Source organism: Cimex lectularius, unplaced genomic scaffold, assembly GCF_000648675.2.
Source record: "Cimex lectularius strain Harlan isolate CLEC.00 unplaced genomic scaffold, Clec_2.1 scaffold197, whole genome shotgun sequence".
Taxonomy (NCBI): domain Eukaryota; kingdom Metazoa; phylum Arthropoda; class Insecta; order Hemiptera; family Cimicidae; genus Cimex; species Cimex lectularius.
In genome coordinates this window covers 570,590-595,387 of record NW_019392961.1, presented here as the reverse complement: position 1 = coordinate 595,387, position 24,798 = coordinate 570,590, and the positions used below count along the sequence as shown (strand labels likewise).

At 33.8% G+C, this 24,798-nt stretch overlaps 3 protein-coding genes across 10 annotated transcripts in view; 2 read left to right on the top strand and 1 right to left on the bottom strand.

The window, feature by feature from the left end:
* The window catches only part of LOC106665808 (bcl-2-related ovarian killer protein-like), a 78,424-nt gene extending 66,043 nt beyond the window's left edge, over nucleotides 1–12,381 (top strand). The window contains exons 3-6 of one of the 2 annotated variants that reach the window (XM_014392541.2): nucleotides 7,045–7,292; nucleotides 7,361–7,511; nucleotides 11,410–11,685; nucleotides 11,776–12,381. In XM_014392541.2, coding sequence (XP_014248027.1) covers nucleotides 7,045–7,292; nucleotides 7,361–7,511; nucleotides 11,410–11,685; nucleotides 11,776–11,922 — 822 coding nt within the window. In that variant the 3' untranslated portion in view covers nucleotides 11,923–12,381. The remainder of the gene's footprint in view (nucleotides 1–7,044; nucleotides 7,293–7,360; nucleotides 7,512–11,409; nucleotides 11,686–11,775) is intronic. The other variant, XM_014392540.2, reaches the window with a different exon arrangement.
* A 3,955-nt stretch (nucleotides 12,382–16,336) lies between these two features.
* Nucleotides 16,337–18,190, bottom strand: LOC106665880 (26S proteasome non-ATPase regulatory subunit 6). 3 transcript variants are annotated; one of them, XM_014392684.2, is made up of 5 exons: nucleotides 18,078–18,190; nucleotides 17,872–17,917; nucleotides 17,577–17,726; nucleotides 17,270–17,521; nucleotides 16,337–17,203 (listed from the first exon to the last, which is right to left on the bottom strand). In XM_014392684.2, exons 2-5 carry the CDS (start codon nucleotides 17,887–17,889, stop codon nucleotides 16,403–16,405), a joined length of 1,221 nt encoding a protein of 406 aa, XP_014248170.1. In that variant the 5' UTR covers nucleotides 17,890–17,917; nucleotides 18,078–18,190; the 3' UTR covers nucleotides 16,337–16,402. The 3 variants fall into 3 exon arrangements, with proteins under 3 accessions (XP_014248170.1, XP_014248171.1, XP_014248169.1); XM_014392683.2 differs by having other exon boundaries at nucleotides 16,338–17,203; nucleotides 17,872–17,900; nucleotides 18,078–18,187; XM_014392685.2 differs by lacking the exon at nucleotides 17,872–17,917 and having other exon boundaries at nucleotides 18,078–18,179.
* Nucleotides 18,191–21,269: 3,079 nt separating this feature from the next.
* The window catches only part of LOC106665826 (sodium bicarbonate cotransporter 3), a 102,797-nt gene continuing 99,268 nt past the window's right edge, over nucleotides 21,270–24,798 (top strand). For 4 of the 5 annotated variants that reach the window (XM_014392594.2, XM_014392590.2, XM_014392592.2 and 1 more), the window contains exon 1: nucleotides 21,270–21,379. In XM_014392594.2, the coding sequence (XP_014248080.1) occupies nucleotides 21,285–21,379 (95 nt within the window). In that variant the 5' untranslated portion in view covers nucleotides 21,270–21,284. Of the gene's footprint in view, nucleotides 21,380–23,902; nucleotides 23,983–24,798 lie in introns of those variants that run through there. The other variant, XM_014392591.2, reaches the window with a different exon arrangement.

The window sequence follows — 24,798 nt, the reverse complement described above, 5'->3', positions numbered from 1 at the left end:
TCACTCCATTTCAAACATCTAGAATATATTATCTTTATAGATGTATACTAAAGGAACTATTGCACTCCTTTTAATCATATTGGATAGTACCATAATACTGAAGCTGTATGTTTTTGTCTTGGACCACAAGTATTGCATAGCCAACTCTTGACAAAATAATGGTAGTGATCAACAATTTGATATATTATTCTTGTAGAATAACAAACGTTTAAATTACCTATTTTTGTGTATGTATCGATTTACAAGACAACTTGCATATCACACCTGGCTACGACAAACGTTCAAAACAATATTTTCGTTTTGCGTCAAACATGAAAATTATAAACGGTTTAATTAAATTCGTTTTAACCTTGCTTGATACTGGTCTATCAAATTACACTTCTCTCTCTCTCTCTCTCTCTCGCTCTCTCTCTCTCTCTCTCTCTCTCTCTCTCTCTCTCTCTCTCTCTCTCTCTCTCGGTCTCTCCTTCTGTCCCTCTCTCTCTCGGTNCCCTTCCTCCCTCCCTCCCTCCCTCCCTCTCCCACTCCCTCTCTCCCTCTCCCTCTCCCTCTCCACTCACTCAGAAACCAGAAGAGAAGTCGCGCTTGGCTGTAAGGCGAACGAAACGAAGCTGACTTCTGGTATTCTTCGGGTCGTTAATAGCTTAGCAGATTCGCCGCCATAATCGTTCTAAAGCAGTTGAACTGATTTCAGTTAATTAGTATAAAAGTACATGATAATTAAATAAAATTAATTATAAGCGATAAAAATTAAGGAAATGGTAGACAGAAAGCTGTAGACATTGCGCCAAATTTTTAGGACAAATAATTACCGTCTTAAATTAAAAAGTAATAAATTCAATAAAGTCCTTTGCTTCATTTTAATTTGAAATTTTTTCTATTTGAAAATATTAAGAAAATATGCTTTTAAAACAAGTATACTGAGAAATGACCAAAATCAGAATGGTAATTTGTGCAATCTGCCACATGTGCCTTAATTATTCAAGTTGCATACTCAACCTCGTTAATTCTACGACACCAGAACTCAAACATCGGCAACAGTCCTCGGGCTTTTATTATTCTTGAAATCTCAAAACTCTGTTTCTCCTTCTCAATTAGTCCCAGTCGGGGAGATTTACGGTCGAAAAACAGGCCCGTGTTATATATTGGCTTTTTAAATTATTCTCCTCTCAATCAAGTCTTTTTTGAGTTTTTGAGTTCTTTGAGTGGCATTCGTTAGAGAAAACTTTTTTAAGAACAGTGTTTGTAGGTCATTGCATATTAACGGACCAACTGGATTGCTCGTAAAGTTATTCTATGGGTTTTTGTTTAAATCTTCAATCAAATGGTTTCTAAAACAGGGCCAATAACTAATTTAGCAATTTCCTGCGATAGATCTGTTATTACGACATGTATGGTGCAAGTCATTCAAGAGTAAGTCCAACAATTTGACTCTGACAGTCCTCCGGTCAACGTCACAAATTGTGGTTGCTGAAAGACACAAACCGTAATGGAGATTACGTTGTCAGACCAAAACGGCGTGGACAGGCAGATAGGGAACACCAACAAAATCCTGAGCGTTACTTTGATATTTTAAATATACCTGTACGTTAAAAAATTTGCAATAGTGAAATATGTTAACTTTTAATAAGTTAGTTTTCACGTCTTCAGCATTATTGTCTAGAATGAAACAATGTTGTAACAATAAGATCTTAATTTTTCTACAAGGCTACTTGCGCTGTTATGGTAATGCCGTGACTTTTAAGCAGAATTGTGTTCGGAATGGTAAAAATTTTCTTGTATGTTCTTCATGCAAAAAATTTTAAACTTATTTTTTTAAATATTATTATATAATATATANATGTATTGAGAGTATGGGAAATTATTTTGATTAAAGAACATTGCTTTAAAGTAACTAGTTTCTTTTTTTTTGTTTAATACCAAAATCCTGCATTATTTTCCGGACAACCCAATATTTAACGTGTTGTGGATCACCAAAGAACATCAATCTTTCGAGGGAAATAAGAAAAACCTCGAGATACAAAAAATCTAAGTCTAACTTTGTTGCAAAGGTTTATTAGTTGTGTAATAATATTTTTAAGATAAATTGTTATTAGAATTAAGGAAAATTGTTTGATTGTAGATAGCACAACGTGATGATGCCAATTGAATAAAGGCGATACATTCAATTTTTTATTTCCCTCGTAGATTGATAAATCCCACTTCTGTTTAGTTTTTAAAAATTAAAGTTGGTATAATTAAAATAATAATTATATTGCCGTTTATACCGAAAACTTAGTGGAACTTTCAGTCTGTACATATAACAAGATTTGAGATTTTTATTCAACGATTGTTAAATGAAAACACGATATTTTCATTAAATAATTCTAGATGGAAATATAAAGAATAAACCATCAGTTCAGTCGATATGTCCCTCACCAAGTGCAGCAATTTTAGCCGCGTTATTAACGAACTACCATTGCGTGGTCCTGAAAGAAAACGACTCGGTTCATTATCAGTAATCACTAATGCTAATAGGTTTTTTATAAAGGGTTTAGGGGGTTGATTCAGAAGATAGTTTTTCCTCCACTGCGAATTAAACCGGTTTCTTGTTGAACCTCTATAGCGTGGACATACATACATCAAAGGGGCACACTATGTGAGGCGAACTTACTACAACGATTACGATTGTATGTGTTGATAAAGACCACGCCAAAACATCTTGTAATTCACTTAGGATCTGGCTGGCACTATGGAAAGAGTCCGTCTTGCAGCTTTTTCTGTCCTCCCTCAGCGTCGTAATGTGCTGAGTTCCACTACTAATCAATAGGTCTCCACTTCCAGTCCCTCGAAATCAGGCTAAAGCCGAGACGAGAAATGGGGTTTATTACCAAAATGAGTAATCTTCATGTTTACTATTCTTAAGTAAATCCGTTATTGAAAATAAGGGTTGACATTTTTGGTTTGTATTTTCCAATTTGTTTTATCCAACTAATAAGAATATATCGGATAATTTAATGAAAAATTATCACAATAAGAATAAATTACATATATCGCTATTCATCATTTCCACTCCCATAATATTTCACTTGAGGGAATGTCCGTTCGTCAATGGCGGTAACCTACGTAGTTATAGCACTCGACTCAAATTTTAGCGCACATAAATAATGTTGTGGCCAAAGGCAAAGCAGAATTCGATTACGCCCTCCTTTGCTCAGAAAAGAGTCTGGAATAACGGTATCCGACAAATTATTAATATTTAAGACCGTAGATAAGCCGAAATTGCTATAAGCGTGCCCAGCATAGAATTTCACTAGCCAAACAAATATTAATATAGCTCATTTTTATTACATTTCAATTCATAACAGTTGCATGCCAATACAACATGGGATAGATAAAGGAGGAAATACATAACGCGGCCAAAGAATTTTTTAGGTTTATGGGGGCTCCAAAAATCCGATTTCCCCATTGGGGCAGACCCCGTCAGCTAAATGGAAACAATCGAATTAAGCATTATGTACTTGAATTGTTACCTAGTCTAGTTAGAAATTGATATTGCCTATCATAACAATATTTATTTATTTATCTTAAATGTATTTCTACCTATTTATTTATTTATTCATTAAGTTAATCCTTCTGTTTATGGTTTTTTATACACATTTTTCCACGATAAAATCTTGCATGCTAAATAAATTTTCTGTACTTATTTAAGTCGTATTGTAGTAGGAATTTGTAGTGCTACGATATTTTCCTTACTGTTGATGTATGTATTGTACACAAATCATGTAAATAAATAAATATTCATTCATAACAATATTAATATTTCAGTTAGGCAAATTTAGTAATACCATCAGTCTTGTAGGTCGATTCATAAGATTTTTTTAATTTACTTCTGTTTTGAACATTTTTGAAAAGACAAAGGGACAAGTACGGCACCCCGCAGACCACACGGAGACATCTCACAATTCTATTTCCATAAAAAAATAAAAACATCAAGATGAAAATATTGACTTTATAGTAAGACTGACTAATTTAGTCACTGACTTCTAATCACTAACGTAAATAGCTTGTCATTGTATTCCATTTGATAGATACTTAACTAAACTGGCCCTTTTGATCAAAGTTAACTTCAAGAGGTTAAACTTTGGGACGAGTCCGCCCCTGATAGCTTCTTTTAGCTTACCCTACGATAGTCACACGTAAAAAAAGTATGCGTTTTATAATCTATAGCACAAAAAACGTAAATTATAAAAAATATAGTTTGAAATTTTTTTTTTAATTCTCCCACGTTCTACCTAAATTTAAAAGGTAAGTGGAATTTATTTCTGTCTGAAATACAGCAAGTATCTCGGCTATCTCGCAATTGGACCGTGGATTTTTTTAAGAAAATCTATTAAGGCTTTTAGTTTGTTATCATTCCACTTATGTTGAAGTTTTTGTTCTTTAAATAAAGTTTTTTCAAAGCTCGGACTTAAACCTCTTCACCACCGCTACTCCCTGATCGACTATTTTCCTCCTTCGTAAAATAAAACAGTGGCGAAAATCCCCTTAGGTTTCTTTCATCTGTTGTGCAGAAGCAATATTATGAATACAATTAATTAAAAAATTATTCAAAAATAAAAAAGGGAAATTATTTAAGTTTTGTATCTTATGCCAAGCTTTCAACCTTTATTGAGGTCTTCTTTACTAGTAAGAATAACGTTTATAATTAATAAATAATAAGTAACAATAATTCTCAGGCAACAATGGATAACTTACTCATCACAATATTATAAAATTTTACTTTTAATATTGTGACGAGTAGTTATTCATTGTTATCTAAGAATTATTCTTACTTATTTTTATTATTATTATGTTATTAATTATAAATGTTGTTATTACTTGTAGAGCCCTGATGACTACCTCAATAAGTTTGAAAGCTTGGCATAAGTTACAAAACTCACTTGTTTTTTGTTGACCGCATCCCTGATCTCGAACTTACTAGTGATCCCTAACCAACCTTCTCAAAATCAGCTCTGATAACGAGGTAACTCTGATCCTGTCGGTTCCACTCGAAACCTTCAACATCACCTCACATTACTGGAGCCTTTTGTATGGAAAGAACCAAAGTTTAAACACAAAAAATTCACTCACATAACCTTCACTCTCCGCAAAAAGGACTGCCCCCCTATCTACTTCAATTCAATACTTCCCTTTCAACAGCGGGCAAGGTGCTCCTCTAAAAGTGTACATCGACAAACGAATCACGGCTCTTTTACGATTTCTTGATAAACGCTCAGATTTACCCTTCACAAATAAAAGTACCTTAGTTTTAAGCCGACTGGAAGTGTGCGATTCATCCAAATATTCCAAAGTCCATAGCATCCAAACTGCCCAATTCATTATCCTCAGAAATTCCTCAGAAACGAAACTACCATGGATCCTTCCTGTTAATTCGCTCCTGATACAGGAAGTTTCATAAAACTTTCCCAACCACTATAAATCCTCAAATCCCGATGGATTCCCTCAAACCTTTCTTGGTAACTAGTTGGTCTGTAACTGTGACAGTGCTAGCGACGTTAGTCCAAATTAAATAGACAGTGTTGTAGTGTGATTGTAGTTCTGCTAATGGGTTGAAGGTATTTGTATTATTCAGAAATAAAAGATAAAAATAATTTATGTATGTTGAAAGATTATGTATTATCTCATAAACTCAATCAAAAACGAGCTAGCTTAATTCACAAAACGATACCTGTATTTATATTTCTAGTGTGATCGCGGGATGTTACACATTAAAGAAAACTACTCAATATTTTTCACAACAGTCTTATTCGCTAAAATACATAAGCACAAATACACACACACACACACACACACACACACACACACACACACACACACCACACACACACATGTTCAGAGTTGAACCTATCACTTCTCGCAGTCCACTGGCAGCTTATGCAATTTACAATAAATCACCCACTTCGGGAGTTGGCAGTAGTCTTAAACATCCAAAAAGCGATGCTGGGCTGTCAACAGCTAGGTCATTTCAGCACCCAACCCTAGCAATTTCTAAATCCAAACCTATTCACACTATCACTATTGTTGCGTTTAGTTTGCTTTCGTAAATCTCTTTAGTAGTAGTAAGTGGCACTGGTTTTAATCTGTGTCTGTGTGTTATGTATTTTACTGCTACCATTTTGCATCCATGGGGTAATTTGTGTACTATGTCCGTCACTGTGGTTTTCTGTATATGTTCAATTGTAGTGGTGTTTTTTTTATCAGATATTAGTGATTGCTAGGTTCAGGAAATTTATGCAGATAAATGAACACACTGAAAAAGGTAAGCACGATCCAAAAAATAAACCACAATTCACAAAAATGCTACGAATCTAAATATAAATTAAAAACGAAGCACGGACTCTTAAATTGAGCACTTTATTTAATAAATGAAAAATAGACGTTTTAATTAGGACAAAAAGAGGTTTTTTCTAACTTGACATGAAGCTTAATAAATCTAAAATGAACTTGGACCGTGTCCCTATAAAAATTCCGATCTGGTTAACGAATGTGTTCTTACCTAAAAGTACCCCGGGCAAACTAGAAATCACGGTTGTTACCTTGCCTATTTCTGGAAGACAAACATGAAAATACGAGATGATTTAACGTGCAATTGCGAAACACTAAATGTTTAATCATGTTACTTTCATTTTTTCAACATGATTTATGATCAGATGTAATGTGAGGTATTATACCATTGATACAACTACTATTAGTCTTTGGTCCATGGTCACTACACAACTACCTATACATCTATTTATTTTTTTTGTTTACATTATAATCGTCCTGTTATGTTTCGAGTTAATCAGCCATATACATACATACAGCCATCTATGTATCCATTCGCCCCCCCCCCATTTACTATATCATGCTCATTTCTTCACCCATATTTTTCAGTGACGAGTTACGACGGCCGGATGCTGTATTGAATACATTATGTATATGATAAAATTTTAGAAGTGGCTGATTCGTTGTGTTGTACAACGAAGCTAGTCGGTCCTAATGGTTTGTCAAACATTTCACCAGACTTCCGTTTTATGTTGCAGCGATGCGGGTGGAGGTGAGGACAGCTTTCTGGCTACTAGGCCTTCGGGGGCGGGCCGAAGGAAGCTCTCGTCTCCAGCCACACTCCTCGGCCCTCGACCCATCTCAAGACGATTTTCCAACGTAGGCCTCACAGCTCGGAAATTTTCCCATTCTCTCGGCTGGGGATCTTCGGCAGCCCAGGCAGAGATAGTGTCCCAAGGCAGAGCACTCTGCATTCAATATATACGGTGATTAGTGTTTAGTACTTGCCAAGAAAAAATTTCTTCCAAAAGGTTTAATTTGATGGTTCAATTAGCTCAAGACTGAAAAGAAGCGGTGTGTTTACGAAGAAATGCGGTTTGCAAAGACTCAGAAGCACGGCGTCACTTCCAGGCGGTTATGTCGTCAGGCAAGTTCTTCCGGATCTGATTAGTATAGGGACCGAACTGGAAAGACTCCATCCTAAGGTTTGTACCTTGACTAAATATTTTGCGGTGTATGTTAAATAAGAAATATGGTATAGGTAGGTCAACTATTGATTGTACAGGTGCATTAAGCCTAGTGATTTTATAAAATGATATCAATAGATAAAGCTAGTAACAAGTTATAAAGATAAGATAATACAAACGTTATACTTAGGTTTTTAACAACATTTTATAAAATGTTCCACAATCTAAAAGTTCCTTCTGATTGTTTATTTAAACTGCTCAAAAATGAATAGGGGTATTGACAATTTTGTAGTATTTACTTTCCCTAACATTTTTATTTTATTTTCATTATCAATTGCATTAAAATTTATTAGAAATTATTATGTTTTACTGAAGGAAAATTTAATTAAGGGATTTTGAAGAATAATAAAATAAAAGGCCTCTAAAGAATTCCATAATTTTGTTTATTGGATACAGCAATGTTTTAAAATAATTAATACCGTGTGTAATGTCCTCCGTTAGCTAAAATCTCTGTGCACCTGTTATGCATTCTGTTAATAAGGGTATCACAATTTCATAAGGAATTGCACTCCATAGTTGCTGCAACGCTGTACGCAGTTGTATGGTGATCGAAAACCCTTCTCTGCAAGCATCCGCTCAATGGGATAAAGGTCTGGTGACAATGGGGAAGGAGCAGATGGGAAATTCCCAGGATTTCTAAACATTGAAGAACAATTCTGCCTCTATGAGGTCTGGGGCATTGCCATCTAGAAATTGAGAATCCCTGCCAATGAGATCCCTGGTTTGAGGGATGTATTCCTATTCTTGAACATAACGGAAAGAGATGAGATTGCCTTCAGTCCAGTTCGTCCTCCAGTGTAAATCCTAGCCCAGACCATTACACCACCTCTACAAATTGCACTGAAGGGAGCAGGAACTGGGGCGTTGTACGCATCTCCTGTTCTCTGTAGACTCCTCGGCGCCTGCAATCACTGTACAGCAACGCGACTCATCAGTAAACTAGCAGCGTTCCAATTGGTTTCACTTCTAGGCGCTTGCTGCACCATATTCACTTAAGTTGATGGTTGTGGGCTGTTGCTGCAGGTCGTCTCAAAAGGGGCATGCGATGGAGGCCAACTTCTCACAAACGATTACGAATCGTTTCTGTTGGCAAAGCTTGCCAAAACATTTTGTAATTCATTTGGGGTCTGGCTGGCACAATGGAAAGGGATCCGTCTCCCAGCAATGACAATATTTCTGTCCTCCCTCAGAGTCGTAATGCGCTGAGATCACGTCTGAGAAACGCCAACTCCCTCTTTGATATCCATTTGCCGGTGACCTCGATGATTCATTCTCACAATAGTATTGCGAACTTCTGGTTCAAGATCATGTCTTTCCGTGGTTGAAGAAAATACCACTGGATTGAAATGGAGAAAAGACGAGAAAAGGTGTTTGTTTACAAAATGAGTAATCATAGTCTTCATCATTTCATTCTTCATCTTCTTAAGTATATCCGTTATTAAAAATAAGGATTAATATTTGTTTGCTTTTGGTTTGTATTTTCTATTTTTTTTAAATCCAACTAACAAGAACACATAATTTAATTAAAATGAATAGAATAAGAATAAATTACAAATATCCCTATTCATTTTTGAGCAGTTTAGATAAAGTTTGAGTCAGAGGTTTTCTAAAAGGAAGTTTCCAATCTGAAGAAGGGATGTTCTTCCGCTGCTGAACTATGTAGAACCCCGATTTCTCCATTTTGAAAGTTTTTCCTTTTTAAATCACGAAGATTGCCGCTTCTAAGTGTACAACCAAAGCCAAACTTTCTATTCACGAAAGCCGTGATTCAGAATGGTTAAAACGGCCATCAATAACGATAATCCAGATAAGAGAATGTCTTTTTTTCCTAATTTTTACGGGAACGTTTTTGGTTTGTACATAAACAGACTCAGCATAGTTCAGATTTTTATGAGACAATTGTGGTTATGCTCAGCATGCTGTTTCTCCAGTAACATCTCTACTGATTAAAATTCCCGACCTGTTCACACAACGAAACGTCCAACATATGTATAAAGTCTAATTAGGAACACCGATAAATTTGACTTCAAATAATACCTTGCCCGATTTAAGTGCCTAAGATAAATTATTTATACGCGGCAATTAACTGGGCCTGAATTATTTCAGCAGTTTATCATATGCGCAACAGGTGTTTCCTCTGGTATTTAAATCTTTCCCATTTGTAAATAATCAAATCCTTATTCCGGCCACGTTTTAAACGAACTATTGGCACGGCTAATCGTAGTCGACACAGCAATGTGAATTTCTTTAAAGTCTGTCTGTAATAGCTGTTTTAAGCACGGTCTCAAGTTATCCATTTTAAAATTTGCAAAATTTTCTTGGTATGAATTTAACAAAAAATAATTAATAAAATGTGCTGCAACTCTTGGTCATAATATTGAACACTTGTCAAATTGACTATCAATTAACCAAATTTAAAGATTAAAAATATATTTTTTAAATTATGAGATTTTGTTAAGGTCTGTGGGGTGAGTTGTGATATCAGACACATTTTGGCTTGTCGCAACTTCAGTGGTGCGTCTGACAGACCAAAACAGTGAAGATAGGAAAACAAATGTTCAGGATCATCACCTTGCAAACCTTTAGATGACATGTTAAAAGTCTTAAAAATATCTCATTGCATAATCGTTCAACTATAAATTGGATCTACTTATCTTATCTGAGAAATGTATTTCTAAATATGAAACAGTTATTTATAAAAGTATTTCAGTAGTCTTTTTCAATGTATGTTAGGATGCCATCGCAAAACCAGAACAAGAATAGCACTTATAAAATTGATTAGACCAATTTTTGACTTTAGCTTTGAACATATGCAATCTCTACTTTTATAGCAGGTATTAACCTTAGAATCTAAAGATCCATTAAACAAAAAAAAGTGTTGCAATGTAATTATGTTCTAAATTATAAACAAGATGAAATAGAAATATGACTTATTTGTTTGTTTAACATTACCTAATGTACCTTGTACAAACTTTTTTTTTAAATTTATGTTGGATATTATTCCTTATAATTATTATAGTCTGTCACTAAAATTAAACTTAAAAACTGACCAAAAGAGTGTTTTGAAAATAAAGAAGGCTAATTTTCATAATTTGTGTTGGTGTATAAATTTTTCTAGGTCTAACCCAAAACACTAACATTTGCTAACTAAACTAAAGCCTGCAAGGAATAAATTGTTGTTTTTGCTTCTGAAGACCAAATATCTGATCTACTAATATCAATAAGTCATGCTAGTATTGATTTTCTTGGCTATTAACATTGTGTGTGTTAAGAATGAGCAGATCAGAATCAGCAGTCATCATTGGATCATAGTTTTATATCCAATATGTTATGTATGTTAATATATTGTCATAAAAGTATTTAAAAATAATCTGGCAAAAGCAATACAGGCTTTGTAAAAAATAAAAAATAAAAATAAAATTCGAAACATGATTGGAAAAATCCCATTGTTACTTTGGAAAAAAAACCTCGTTTTTTGTTGTAATGAAATTCAATCTTATGATAGATAATACACTAGTCTCTACAAAAAAAAAAAAAAAAAAAAAAAAAAAAAAAAAAAAAAAAAAAAAAAAAAAAAAAATTTAAAAAAAAATAAATTCTATGCTCTTAAATGAAACAAGTTTGTAATATTTGACTTTTGATAATTGATAATAATAACTGGTACAATAAAACTGAGAATTGGAATCTGAACTATGAAATGCAAATATAAATGAAATGCTTAATGTTTTAAACAAGATGTTGATTTGAAATTATTGATTTTCAATTTCTGTTTTCCCTCTTATTTTCACATATACTTTATGCTGTCTATATAAATAAATTCTTGGCGTACAGATTGTAACTAATTTTTATGATTTAGGTATATACCAATGTAGGCCGGCAGATTTCAACTTTACCGGGAGGCGCTGCTGCATCTGAAAAGGCCCTTGCAAGTGGACTGGCAGCGGTTGCTAAGGAATTATGCCAGGGTCCGATAACATGGGCCACCGTTGTTTCTCTGTATGCAATTGCTGGAGGACTTGCAGTTGACTGTGTTCGTGGAGGCCACCCTGAGTACATGACTTCGCTAGTAGAAGCCATGTCAGTTGCAGTCGAGGAAGAATTGGCCAGCTGGATTGCTGACAACGGTGGCTGGGTAATAGTTTATTTATGTTTGTTATTTATTTGTTGGTCTTTTCTTTCTTTCGTTATTTATTTATTTTTATTTTATTTTACCTTTTTTTAGCCTGGACTATGTTCATATTGCAAGCCACTATCGCCAGAAGTCTCATTAAGTGCATTTTTAGCATTGCTAGGAGCTCTTATTGGAACAGCGTTTTTAATTATCCTCTTGTTAAGACTCTTTGGACGATTTAAAGCATATATTCATTAATAAATTAAGTTAGAAATTGAATTTTCATTTGGAAAAAGTGACTATTCAGATAACTCTGTTGGATGAATAAATAATTGTGAAAAAATATGATGATAAGTAAAATATAGTGAAAAGAAATAAAAAGATGTCATTATAAATGTCAACATGTTTACTCAAGTAGACTGTCATAAAAATTATTAACCATTTGAAAAATACTTCTGCTACGAAAATTCTTTGACAAAGGTACAAGAAGAGTGTATAGAAAACTTAAGCCAATTATTTCACTAATAATAAAATAGTTTAATTGTATATTTAATTAAATTTTATATTTGAATGTCATTTTAGAAGAGTAATATGTTTATTTATAGATTACAATTGTAATTAGTGTTGTGGAATAGTTTGTCTTTAAATGTGATAATGTTTTATCTTCAATGTTACTGTTTTTGTATTTTTATGAAAATAAAGATTATGTTGATAATATTACATTAACAATAAATTTTCCTACAATTATAATTTGTAATTTGTTATAATCTTTTTTGGAGTTTTTCTTCTAAATGTATTGTACAAAAATAAGGGGTATGTTTACCAATTTCAGTATAGCACTGGTTTAATTTTAGACTAAAACCCCTCTTCAGTGGAGTAAAGCTCAACAAAATATAGTTACCCAAACATTAGGCAGCATGCAAAGACTACCAAGCAAACCTCTGTGTTACAGGGACAATGAGAACAACTACAAATGCATTAGAAACACTGCTAAACCTACCTCCACTGGAAACATTTATACAAGGAGAGGCTAGGAAAAGCTCAGTTAGGCTCCAGAAACAATCAAATTGGATAGGAACTAAACAATTCGGGCATACAGCCATAATTAACAAAATCAGACACCCATTCTTAGAAATCCGCTTCCTAGTATCCTTATTCCATTACCTTACCATACCATACAATACCCCTCTTCAGTCTTATTCTCTAAACTTGCAAATTGATGTATGTTTTATTGTTATTAAGCTTAGATTGTGTTTGGTATTTAGTGACCGTTAATTAATTATTATTTAGAGATCGAGAGATGCGGTCTGGTATGATGTAGGTTTAGAAAAACGTTTTCTTTATCGTGTCAATGTTTCAATCTTAATTGAGATCATGTTCAGGACCTGGGATTTATAAACATTGTTTAAATTATACAAATACATGTAAGATGTGAAATGTATAATTTAAACAATCTTTATAAATCCCAGGTCCTGAAGATGATCTCAATAAAGATCGAAACGCCACGAATAAGAAAATGTTTTTCTAAACCAATTAATTATTCTTTTCATCTATAGTTTTTAGTTGAGATGAAAAATTAGTGTCACAAGCGGGATTCGAAGCCACGATCTTCGGCACAAGTGGTTAGAGCAGCAGCGTATTGAGCCGAAGGTCGTGGGTTGGAATCCCGCTCGTAACACTAATTTTTCATCTCAACCAAAAACTATAGATGAAAAGAATAATTTATTGGAATAATTAATATGGTCAATTATGACCACTAAAGAAATATAGATTAGTTTTTCTAAACATAATCACACCAGACTGCTTCTCATGATCTCTAAATATTTTTTATACTATTTATTGTTATTTTGTGTATTGTTTCGAGCACCTACCTTGGTTTATTTGCTGAAACTTATAAAAGACATGACTGCAGTTCTTAAAGAAAACCCTATGTGTACATGTAATCCAGCCCGTAAAGCAAAGAAAGTAAATAGATATGAAATAATGAAAATAGTTTGACCAGTATTAGTTTAATTTTGGTTAGGAAAAATTCAAAATTGTAGAACGATCATCCCCACCCAATTATGAATAGGTCATGCAATGGTTGACACACGGACACTTAATGTAATGGAAATGATAAATGGTGGAGTGAGCATGTTGTTTAATATTTTTTTTAAAAGAAAGTTCTTACTCACAGTTTGTTGTTTTATCTGCCGGACTTCAAACTTATATTTAAAGCAATAAGCTCATCATCAGGTTGAAGGAGATACAAACACGTCTCTGAACACGATCTGTTGAAACCGCGCCGATCCCCCTCCAACACCCGACGTTCCAATGGGAAGCTAGTTTTAATGCCGCTCAACGGGAAAAACGTTAGCTTTTTACTAAAAGTAGCTCTTACTAAATATTTCATCTTAATAAATACTGTAAGAAAATAATTTTACATTAGTAATTAATCTGTATTAATTAATAAAAATAAAAAATCTAAAAACAATGAATATCAAGAAATATTTATTGATAAGTTGTTAGTAAAAATAATTAACTTTAAAAGAAGCAACAATTGGATTCAGCCACCCCCAGCGTCGCGTTGGCGGTGGATTCGGCGATTTCACTCAGTTCGTATCGAGAGAAGTAGTTTTAAATTCTTCAACCCGATGATGAGCTTTAATCTTGAAATCCGGTAGTTGAAAACAACAAACTGTGAGTAAGAGCTATTTTTCAAAAAGATTACTTTTGGGTCGAAATTTGTTTATATGTCCGGCATGCAGAGAAAGGTTGTTCGACTTGTCCCACCTAATTGAAGGGTATCGTTACTTGGCTCCTTATAGAGAGAGTGTAGGAATGCGACCCGATATTATAATTATGCTTGGGCACGGCAGCGAGTATTATGGTTGCCTGTTTCGATTTTTGGAAGAAACAGGGCTGTTTTATTGTACAATGGCGACTTAATGTATAACTTGTAATTGACAGATATCTTGTGTTGCAAATAATTGAATGTATTTATTAGCATGAATGTGTAGTGTTACAGCGTTGGTTACTCATATTCCATCATTGATACTGATGAAGTCAATAAGTTTAGTTTCATGTTATATTTGTTTTTAGTTTAGTTACATGTTATAGTATTTGGTAGATATCTTGTGTTGCATTTTCTTTTCTGCAAACTGCACAAATCATAAGCTTAATTCTATACATATGTGGATGGATGTGCATATAATATGTGTAGAGTTGAGCTTATTAATTATTATTATCAATTGAGCATATCAATCATGCAATCAGAATTATTTAAATAATAACAAAGTGCATATTATTGTTAACTAGAGCCTGAATTTGTATGCAATTGCACATTCCTTTTGCTAACACTTAATAGCAATCAGATATTTACCCAAATCATACCAATGTATGGTGGTTCAACTTTTATACTGTTTTTAAAGAATATTGCTGAAATTTGCATATTTGAAATATGTTGCAAATTTGAAACATTTTTGATTATTTAGAAAAATAAACTAGACAGATAAGAACATGGGAGGAAAAAGACAGGAGCCTAAAATGTATTCGGATTTCAGTTAATTTTTCAGGAATAAAGTTGTAAACATACCAACAACAGAATTCTCTTAATTGAAATAGTAATCTTTCAAATTGGAAGCCCTCATTCCACAATTTCTGGATGGAGTTTTTTTGCCTTTCCTGAAAAATTAATTTTTCTGAAGTAGTCTGGTTGTGGAAGAAACTCATTTGAAACACAAAAATAGCCATTGTCAGTACCCATTCATATTTCCAACCTAGTAAACCTTAAAAATGCCAAAATTGAGAATTTCACCTTCTTTTAAAATAGCAGGGTGATTATTTCCTTTCATCACAAAACAGAAATCCCTGGATAAGCAGGAATTATATTACAGCAGAAATTAACAAAACTTTGTCAAAAATACTGTGTTAACTGAATTGAGGTAAATTAATGAAATCTTAAATTAAAACAATTAAGTTGTTATATAGGGACTCGACTATCCAATTATTTTAAGCTCCTATCAGTCAGTTGATATTGTAAAGTTTTTTCGAGGTACATAAATTTTTTAGCAATAAATGCTGTAGTTTTACAGAAACTAACTTTGAAGTGTATACCATTGTCAAGTTTAATTCAGATCATGAACTTAATGAAGATTAATTAATTTGTATATATTTTTTTAATTATATGATTTTGTTGCTATTTCCTTTCAAAATGTATGTATTAGACAATGATGAATGAATATGTATTAGACTCCAAAAGAAGTCTAGTTTAAAGAAGGTAATTAATAGTTGGTGATGTCTCTGACATCATCATGCAAATTTTAATATTTTTAGTGCAAATTGTATGGTAGAAAAGGAAAAAAAGGGAAAGGGTAGAAGTTAACAGTAAAAACGTGAAAAAATACCCTGAATGGTAGAATTGATTTGTCATAAACCCCATTTCAGAAAATAATAAGCTGATGTCATTACACCAGCAGGAATAGGCAGGATGATCAGGGATGACAAAACTTCTAGCTTAGCTTACCTAGTCGCAAACCCTAACCATCTACACCCCGAGAGTTTATATAACCTCGTAGTTGAAATACCATCGTCCATAAGGCAGCATTGAGAAATTGCAAGCATTTCTTTAGATGTATTTAAAATATAAGGTATTTAAAATTAAATAATTCAACTTACAAAATAAATTTATTTTTAAAGCGAAAAAAATGAGATATAAACGAAATGTTATTTTAAAAAAAAATTATTATAAGCTAAATAATTAGAAATCCATCACACGTGCTAATTTCTTCAACCTGTTCAACAGAATATCCCCTCTTTTAACAGTAGTTTTGTAAAGCATACTTCTGTCCATGTCAAGATCTGAGACATCTTTTACTCTCATTGCTTCATCACTCAGGTGAACGCTAGTCACGACAGTCCGTGCCACAGAATCGATTTTACACTGCAGCCTACCAGAAGCTGCAAATTTTGCTACTTCTTTCTCAATGAATTCTGGTGTTACACCGAATGACTGAGCCATGTAGTCGAGAGAGAGGGATCTATAGGCCTGAAGGATCTGTTTGTATGCCCTAAGCCTCATTTCTTGTACATAGTGCCTGTAATGCGGATGGAGAAGCGGGTCCCTCTTCATCCAAGACTCGATTTCAGCAAGTGAAACAAGAAAATCAGCGTATCTTCCATCATATAGAGATAAGAAATATTCTTTCAAGTGTGTATATTGTGAATGAAGGGCCTGTGCAGTGACTCCGGCATGCATTAATTTATTCTTGAGCTCGCATCTTGGCAGGGCGATCATACAAGAGAGTACTGTGTAACGGATTATCGTTCCAAAATCAGCTAGCTCGTATGATTCGAATGTGGGTACAACATCTACAAAAAGCCGAGCAGCTCTGGTATAATCTCTTATTGAAAAACTCCAAACACCCTCATAAGCTTTCAACTTGTTTCTTGAACTCCAGTCTCCCTGTCCTTCAATAAGTTCTGTTGCTTTTTCAATCGCAGATGACATGCCTTTAATATCACATCCATGAAAATATGATAATCTAAACAGGGCGAAAACCTAAAAACAGAATTGGTTTCATTATTTAGTTATTCATTAGAATATGATAGAAAATTAAACACATACAGCATCTATTCGGTGCGTTTTTGGGACTGTTTTGTCATTGAGTTTTCCATTGGCCAAAGCTGTCGCACCCTCTTTGTCTCCTATCGAGCAAAGATAGTCGAGTTTAGCCTGCCACAGTCCAGAAACTTGATCTTCATCGTCGATTACAGAATTTTCATGTTCTTTCTCAAGTTCTGCCAACCTGAGAGTGTTAGCTGCTGCCATTTCGTTGTACAGTTTGTTGTCAAATGGCCAATGGAGGTCTTTCGTTACCTAAAAGAAAATGTCTGAGTAAAAATGCTAACGCCTACGGTGAAGTAAAACCTACTTCTTTGTAATAAGGCGCCATGTTGCCTTGTTTTATACCATTGAGCAGTTTGTCCTTCAACGCCTGGTCTTTTTGATATTCAGAGAGCTGGAGGGCAAATTTTACCTGCGCCAGCTCCATGTAAGCCGGGGTTACTCCTTCAGCTTCCATCTATAAGATTATATTAAAAAAAATTAACAAGTTGATAAAAAGATCTGATCTTCAGATCATTTCTTTTGGTACTGATGATTGCTTTAATACAAATAGTATTCAACACAAAACAAAAACTACAAAAAAGAAAAAGAAAATATATTACCACTGAGAACTCGCCCATTCGAATAGGAGCTGATCAACAAAAACAACTATGGTAATAAAAGATTAACACAATAAATTAACAAACAATACAAACAACCCAAAACATTTAGGTTATTTATTCAATATTTACGTAATAAGTTCAGGTGAAATAATAACAAAAGCCTATATTAGCGTTAAAATACGATTAATCAGGGTTAATTCAATTACCTTTGAGATACGGTTGTAAATTAGAGAAATTCAGAGATTAAGGGGTAATGACGAACGTTTTAATGCAGTGTCACTTACTCGGCCATGAAGCCTCTCGCTTGGTTTCTTCACAGTCGTCCACTCATCCACTGTTACAACAGCAGATTTTCCAAACTATACAAATTAAAAATAATGATAATAATAATAATAATAATAATAATAATAGATTTTATTTCATTTCAACTTGCCTGAACATAATTTAAGAATTATTTGTTTCTTCACACAAAAACCAAATTCGTCAGGCCATAATACACTGATGGACAAATTAATCGCACCACCTTTCAATTTTAATATATTTAGGTTTATTCATATTTTGCATACCAAAAATAGGTTTGATTGTAAAAATAAGATATTTAAAAACAAAATGTTTATTACCTATTCGTACGGATCTAGAACACATGAGTATTTGGTCCTGGAACCAAATACTCAGAACCTATGGGAAATACTCTAGTATCTTAGGTGAGGTCTATGCAATCGAGAGATGTACTCAATTCAGTTTGACTAAAGGGTACAAAAACAAAAGCATAGCTATCATGTCAGATAGCCAAGCAGCCATCAAACACTAAGGTAAGATATCATTAGTTCAAAGATGGTGCTGACCTGCAAAACCAAACTAAACATAAACTAAAACAAACTAACTAAACAAAGTCAGCCTCTGCTGGGTCCCAGGACTATGAGAAAGTGGATACTCTTGCAAGAAAAGGGGCTGCTATAGTGCTGATAGGGCCCAAACCCTTCTGCATAGGAACCCCAAATATCAATGAGTACCTCAGACAGAAGGACAAAAACAAAATGAGGGAACAATGGAACTCACTCAGTGGACATAAACAATCCAAGAACCGCCCAACAAATTTTGGAAGGAAAGAAGTAACAGAATGTATCAAGGGAAGCAGGAAAAAATTGTGAATTCTAACAGGATTCTTAACAGGACACTGCAAACTAAATGGACATTTAAAGAAGATTGACATAACCCAACACAGCATGTGCAGATTCTGCGAAGAAGCAGAGGAGACACCAATATCCCTTGTAACAAATTGTGGCGCTACATTTGTCCACAGAAAGAAGAGCTTTGGGACATACAATGTTACCGTAGAAGGAATTGAACCTCTGAAACTGAGCCTACTAATCAAATTCTTTGATTAACTAGACTCACTGGTAGGCTATAAGCACAGAACAGTGGATACAATAGCTCTTAAAAGACAAAGTTAAAATACACCCTGACTAATCATCTACATCTACCTAATTCTAAAAAAAAATTATTGAATGGAAAAAAATTAAATAAATAAATTTAAAAAATATAATAAAAAAACTTTTTTGTCCCATTTAGTACTATTTCCACCTCTGGCACAAATTATGGCTGTTAAATGCCTTTGCAGTCCTTGAAAAGATTTCTGATAAAATCCTGAGGAATTCTTATCCATTTATGAAGTAGGCCTTTTTGCCTACTAAGGTGTTAGGACCTGGGTTTCGCCATCGTATTCTTAGATTAATTTGGGCTGAAATGTGCAATAGGGTTCAAATCTGGACTTCGATCTAGCCACACCAGCACTCAATTCCAACCTGATTTATCGGCAGCCATCTAAGTGCTCTATGCAGCCTGGTATTATCCCGCATACAAAAAATCTCCAAATGATTAGAGCAAATGGCACGATATGTTGAGTCAAAGGCTGCTTTACAGTCAACAAAAAATGTAAAATTTTATTTCCCTTTTTTTTTTAGGTTTATAGGTTAATAATATTTGTAAGCGAGAATATATGGTCAATTATCAAATAACCTCTTTGTGTCCGCCAGTGAGTGTTGAGAGTGAATGTATAACTTGAAACATAACTTTCATTGTGATTATAACTCTATGATATCTGTTGTTAATATGGATACCCTGGAGGCAAGTAGGAGAAAGTTTGACTGTACATTCTACACAAGTTATTAAGCAATAATTTGATCCTGATCTGAAATACTTTCCTCCAAAAAATTCAATATTCCTAAATACAATTCTTACCATTATACCTTACTTAACACCCCTTATTGCTCCAGCAATTACTCGTTCCACTCTTTCATCAACAGAATTCAACAAATAGGCAATACATTACACATTGACACATTTCTTCACAAACTTAGGGAAATTTATGTTTGACACACAAAATGTAAATAAAAATTGATTTTTTTACCTTTCAGGTTTTTGAATAATCCTCCTCCCACAAAATATTGAAATTTTTTAATACGTAATTTACACTTATCTTAAAAACCATCACACTAAAGTTCAGTTATATGTTCTTCGACTTTCTGTGCAAATCGTAAAAAAGTCTCGTACAATTAAAAAAAAAAGTGGAGGTGATTTTGCTTTTGAGTAAAGGAACTGAAATTTGTACCAGGCTGTATGAGCTTACATCCAGTGTGTCCTGTTAATCGATGTTATTTGAGGAAATTGTTCTGAAGTTTTCTTTCTGTACCACGAGAAAGTAATTTACTATCCAAATTATAAATAAATAAATTAGTGATTGGTTGAAGAATTTATAAAAGATTTCGTTTATCCGAAAAACAGCGTTCGGAAAAAGCTTTTTTGCGAATAACTGGAGATCGATTGCTTCCAATTAAAAACCGTTTACACCACTGGATTCACCGTCAAAAAAACTTTCAAAAATATATACATTGATGAGTATCTTGCTATTTGAAATAGTTAAGTTCCTATTCGTATCCCGGTTGTCCTGAAGAGTTAGATCAAAACTTAGTGTTTCATGAAAAACTAAACTAAAAATAAAAATTTACGTTTCTTGGGGTTTTTTCACGTAAACGTCCCAATAAAAACATATAGGGGGATCAAAAGTTAAACTCACGAAGGCATATGTAGATATTCATGAACATCTTAATAGGTATGTACAAATACTCACACGCACGCACGCACACACACAACCAAATATTTTCTTAATTCTCTCAAATTTGCTTATTTTGCCGAGTGTCAAGGCCGCTGGAGTAATTTGCCCCTATCTCACGCGAACAATGTTGATTTTCTGTTGTGTTGGCGCAGTTAAATTGTGCCTCACCGTTGGTTCATTCTTAATTCAAGAAATGTCTTCATCAAGGGGTCTAATTTTCCCAGTTTAAAAAGTCGTATCCTGCTTTGCATAGCGCCGTCAGCCTCGTCGTTTTGGTTTGGGACCAGTTGCCATAGGAATGCCCAGAGGTGACTATTCGTCAAAACGAGGACAAACGGACAATTTGTGGATGACGGATGGCACAGCTGGCAGGGCGGCGAAGTCCTTTCATAGGTATTTAAGTTGATGGTAACTCGAAAATTGGAATATTCACGAGAATTTTAGAATGATATTGCAGTTTGATCGGAATTGATGATGTGATCCCACACAGGATGAGCAGACTAGAGAAGTCAAACGTGGTTTGTTGCTATTGACCGCGTAGTACAATTATTTAATATTAGTCAAGTTAGTCTATAAATTATTTAATTTAAATTGAATAATATATCGTTAGATTGTTAAAATGATCTACAATTGTTGAAATAACTTCTTATTAGGGCACATTTTGTCTCCGCTAGTGTTCTTCATGATAGCAATCTTTCCATTTAAGCAATAATTACATCTAGTTGGTATAGATACTATGTACGCATGGTGCGTTTCGTACTTTACCCAGTCTGGTCTATATTTAAATTAATTGGGATGTCGAGTAGCAAACTTTTGCGACCTTTTGAAACTCTTCCTTTGTTGTCTTAAGTGGGGCTAGCGTGGGTTGATTTCAACAGTCCCAACTGTCGTCGGAGATAGAACTTTGAAACTACATCGAAATTCTTAGTGAGAGTTTTCATCTTGGTGTATGTGTTTCATTTATAAAAGCACACCACCACGAATAATGAAATGTCACTTATCAAAATAGGACACAGACAAAACATTTGCATTTAACGATTTTAACCCGCAACACTTCAGTCCTTTGTTATGAGACATCCTGTAAATACTTCTGACAGTGAAACGCCTTTACGTAAAATTAAAATTCATATCTTCTATCAGTGAGGCTTTAATTAACTGGCCGATTTTTATTGCCAAAAACAGGTCTGACGGAAAGATTAAGAACTAACAAGGTCAGAATTATTACTGACAGTTCTATTATACCTTACTCATAGCACAACCAAAATCAAAAGGAACTGTGACGATTTTATTTGAAAAAATAACCGTATTTATCACAGAACAGATTTACATGTAGCATCGTAACATTTTGTAATTATACCACTTTTTTTTTTATTAGTAGACCGCTAAGCAATGTTGTATTAGAAAACAGTCAGAAACACTTTTAACAGACATCCTATCTTCTTCTAAACTTAACCACTTATTAAATTAAATCCTTAAAAACATACAGTTTAATAATTCAATCAATTTTCAACTTCAACGTACTATTGAAGTACCTAACTAATTCAGAATAGTGGGGCAAAAACCTTGTCTTTCAAAATACGCAAATAAGTGGTCCTAATATGTCTAACTTGATGTCTTTCAAGTAGAACGAAAAATTGTCTATCAGACTAAAAATGGTTTAAACAATCTTATTTAATATACACTTGAATTAAAAGACATGTAGACATTAATATTTAAAAATTCTCTATTTAGCTTTGTTACAACTTGCTTCATTTATGGTAGTTCTGATATGCCTTATTTATAATTCGTAATCTCTCCCAAAGTTCATGTAAACAATCTTACATCTATTTAAAGGATGGAAGTGTAAACTGAAGAGAAAAATAATGAGCATATTGTAAGATCCATATTAACAGTTAGTTTTGATATGCCCAACTTGCAGTCTCTCCTGAAGAACTAAAATACAATTCTACTAAACGATCTTACTTAAAAAAAACATGGTATATAAACAGACAAGTTGGCATTTACTTATGTACAAAATTGCTAACCCTGCGAGTGATATTCTCACAGTTAATTTTTTTTATCACATGTGACAATGATCACTATTGATTTAAACTACTTCTAATTTAATGATATTGTACGCTTCTTAGAAATATTTAAGAAGTGAAAAGATTCGCAGGTACCATACGACGCAGTTCTGACATGTCAACTCTTTAATCGACAACCATTTCCAAAACCTGTCGTGTTTAAACATACTTCCATTTTTATACAAAATAGCTTATACTGGTATCCAATTCACATGTCTTTATTCTTATATATTTTGATGTACAGTAACTTTGACTAAAAGTAGTATTTATTATAAAACATCCTTAAACTTAGTACACATGATGTACATACGTTCTGTTAGCCTTTTGTTAGTCTTTAACTCTCCAAAAGTACCAAAATACAGAAATAAAACTTAACTAAATTAAAGGTATTTCCAGAAGGACCAAACGACAATAGATGTGCATCAGCAAAGTAGTTTAAGAAAAGACATGTTCCCTTCCAGTGATTTTCGTTTATATGCCTTTTTAGCATATACGTCACAATGACAACTTGAAGAATGGACCCTATCCCACTGACCAGTCTTTTTTCTCCCTCTTGTTCGCCCTCGGTATACCTGGTGTTGCCTGTAGTCAATTCAGCATCGAGCATGTCAGCTCAGTATGCCACTGCTCGTGTTCTACAGCGGACCCCAAGAGTTTTTGCCTTGCCAAGGTCAACTCCCCACCATATTAGTAGGTCCCACCCCATCTCAATTTTCAACCCCAGGTTCCCAGATTTTCTGCATTGCCAAGGTCTTTTGTAACCGCATCTGTCTAGACAATCTCCAGACTTAGTCTGAAGGAGGAAGTCGTTGGGGGTTTGAAAGTGAAAAACCTCGATTCCAACGATTCTTCTTCCACCGTGGTTGAGATGTCACAATTCTCAGAAAACGGGATCTTCTTCAGCACTGGAGGATCAAATTTTAAGATGAGAAGGTTAGTTTTTATTACATATACTACCAATCTAGAAAAAAAAGTGTCAAATTATTCTTCAAATGGGAAAACATGTTTATCACGAACAGGGAACACATTATTAAAAATACCACTTAACTTCATCAGACCTTGGTCTTAGGTAAAATGTAATATAGTCTCGTGAATTAGGGTTGAAAAAATATTAGCTCACATGCATATAAACCAAGTATAGACAGATTTCAAAAGAAAAAAAAAAGTTTATACGTTACATTTATACTTATAACTTTACAAGTCAAAAAATATTTATATGTGCCGTGAATATTTGCACCTGATATTTATATATTCTTAGCATATATTGTCTATTCTTAATGAACTAGTTTTAAAGAAATTTCAGAAAAGGGATTCTTTCTTTGCAGTCACGCGGAGTGTTCGTGTTGACGACCTATTCAACCCAAATGCCATGTTATTAATACTTGCAGTGTTATCTATTATAATTCAAGTCATTCTATGGTCATTAAAATAAAACATAAAAATAATTTCCATTTGTTTCAAGCGGCTTTTTGATTTACAAGGAACAGAGGCAATAACGAATGAAATAAATACAGAAAGACATTTTCTGAAACATCATTTCAAACAGGTTCTGTCCTGAATCTAAACAAGTGAAGCAAAAAAAGATGTTGCTTTTAACACCTTCGGAAGAATAAAAATAAATGCCGTGCATACTATTGATTGTTTACTAAATTCTTAGTTCGTTGTTCGTTTCTTTTTCGATCATAAGTACGGTACGGAAATTGAATAAATACTCCCGAATACTCAAGGATATTTTCTTTTTGCACATAT

Excerpts from the sequence above, each read along its gene's own strand:
- LOC106665880 (XM_014392684.2), bottom strand. Across the intron at positions 17,522-17,576 it reads TGGCGCCTTATTACAAAGAA|GTAACGAAAGACCTCCATTG; the intron begins GTAGGTTTTACT and ends ATTTTCTTTTAG. Across the intron at positions 17,204-17,269 it reads AAACGCACCGAATAGATGCT|GTTTTCGCCCTGTTTAGATT; the intron begins GTATGTGTTTAA and ends TTCTGTTTTTAG.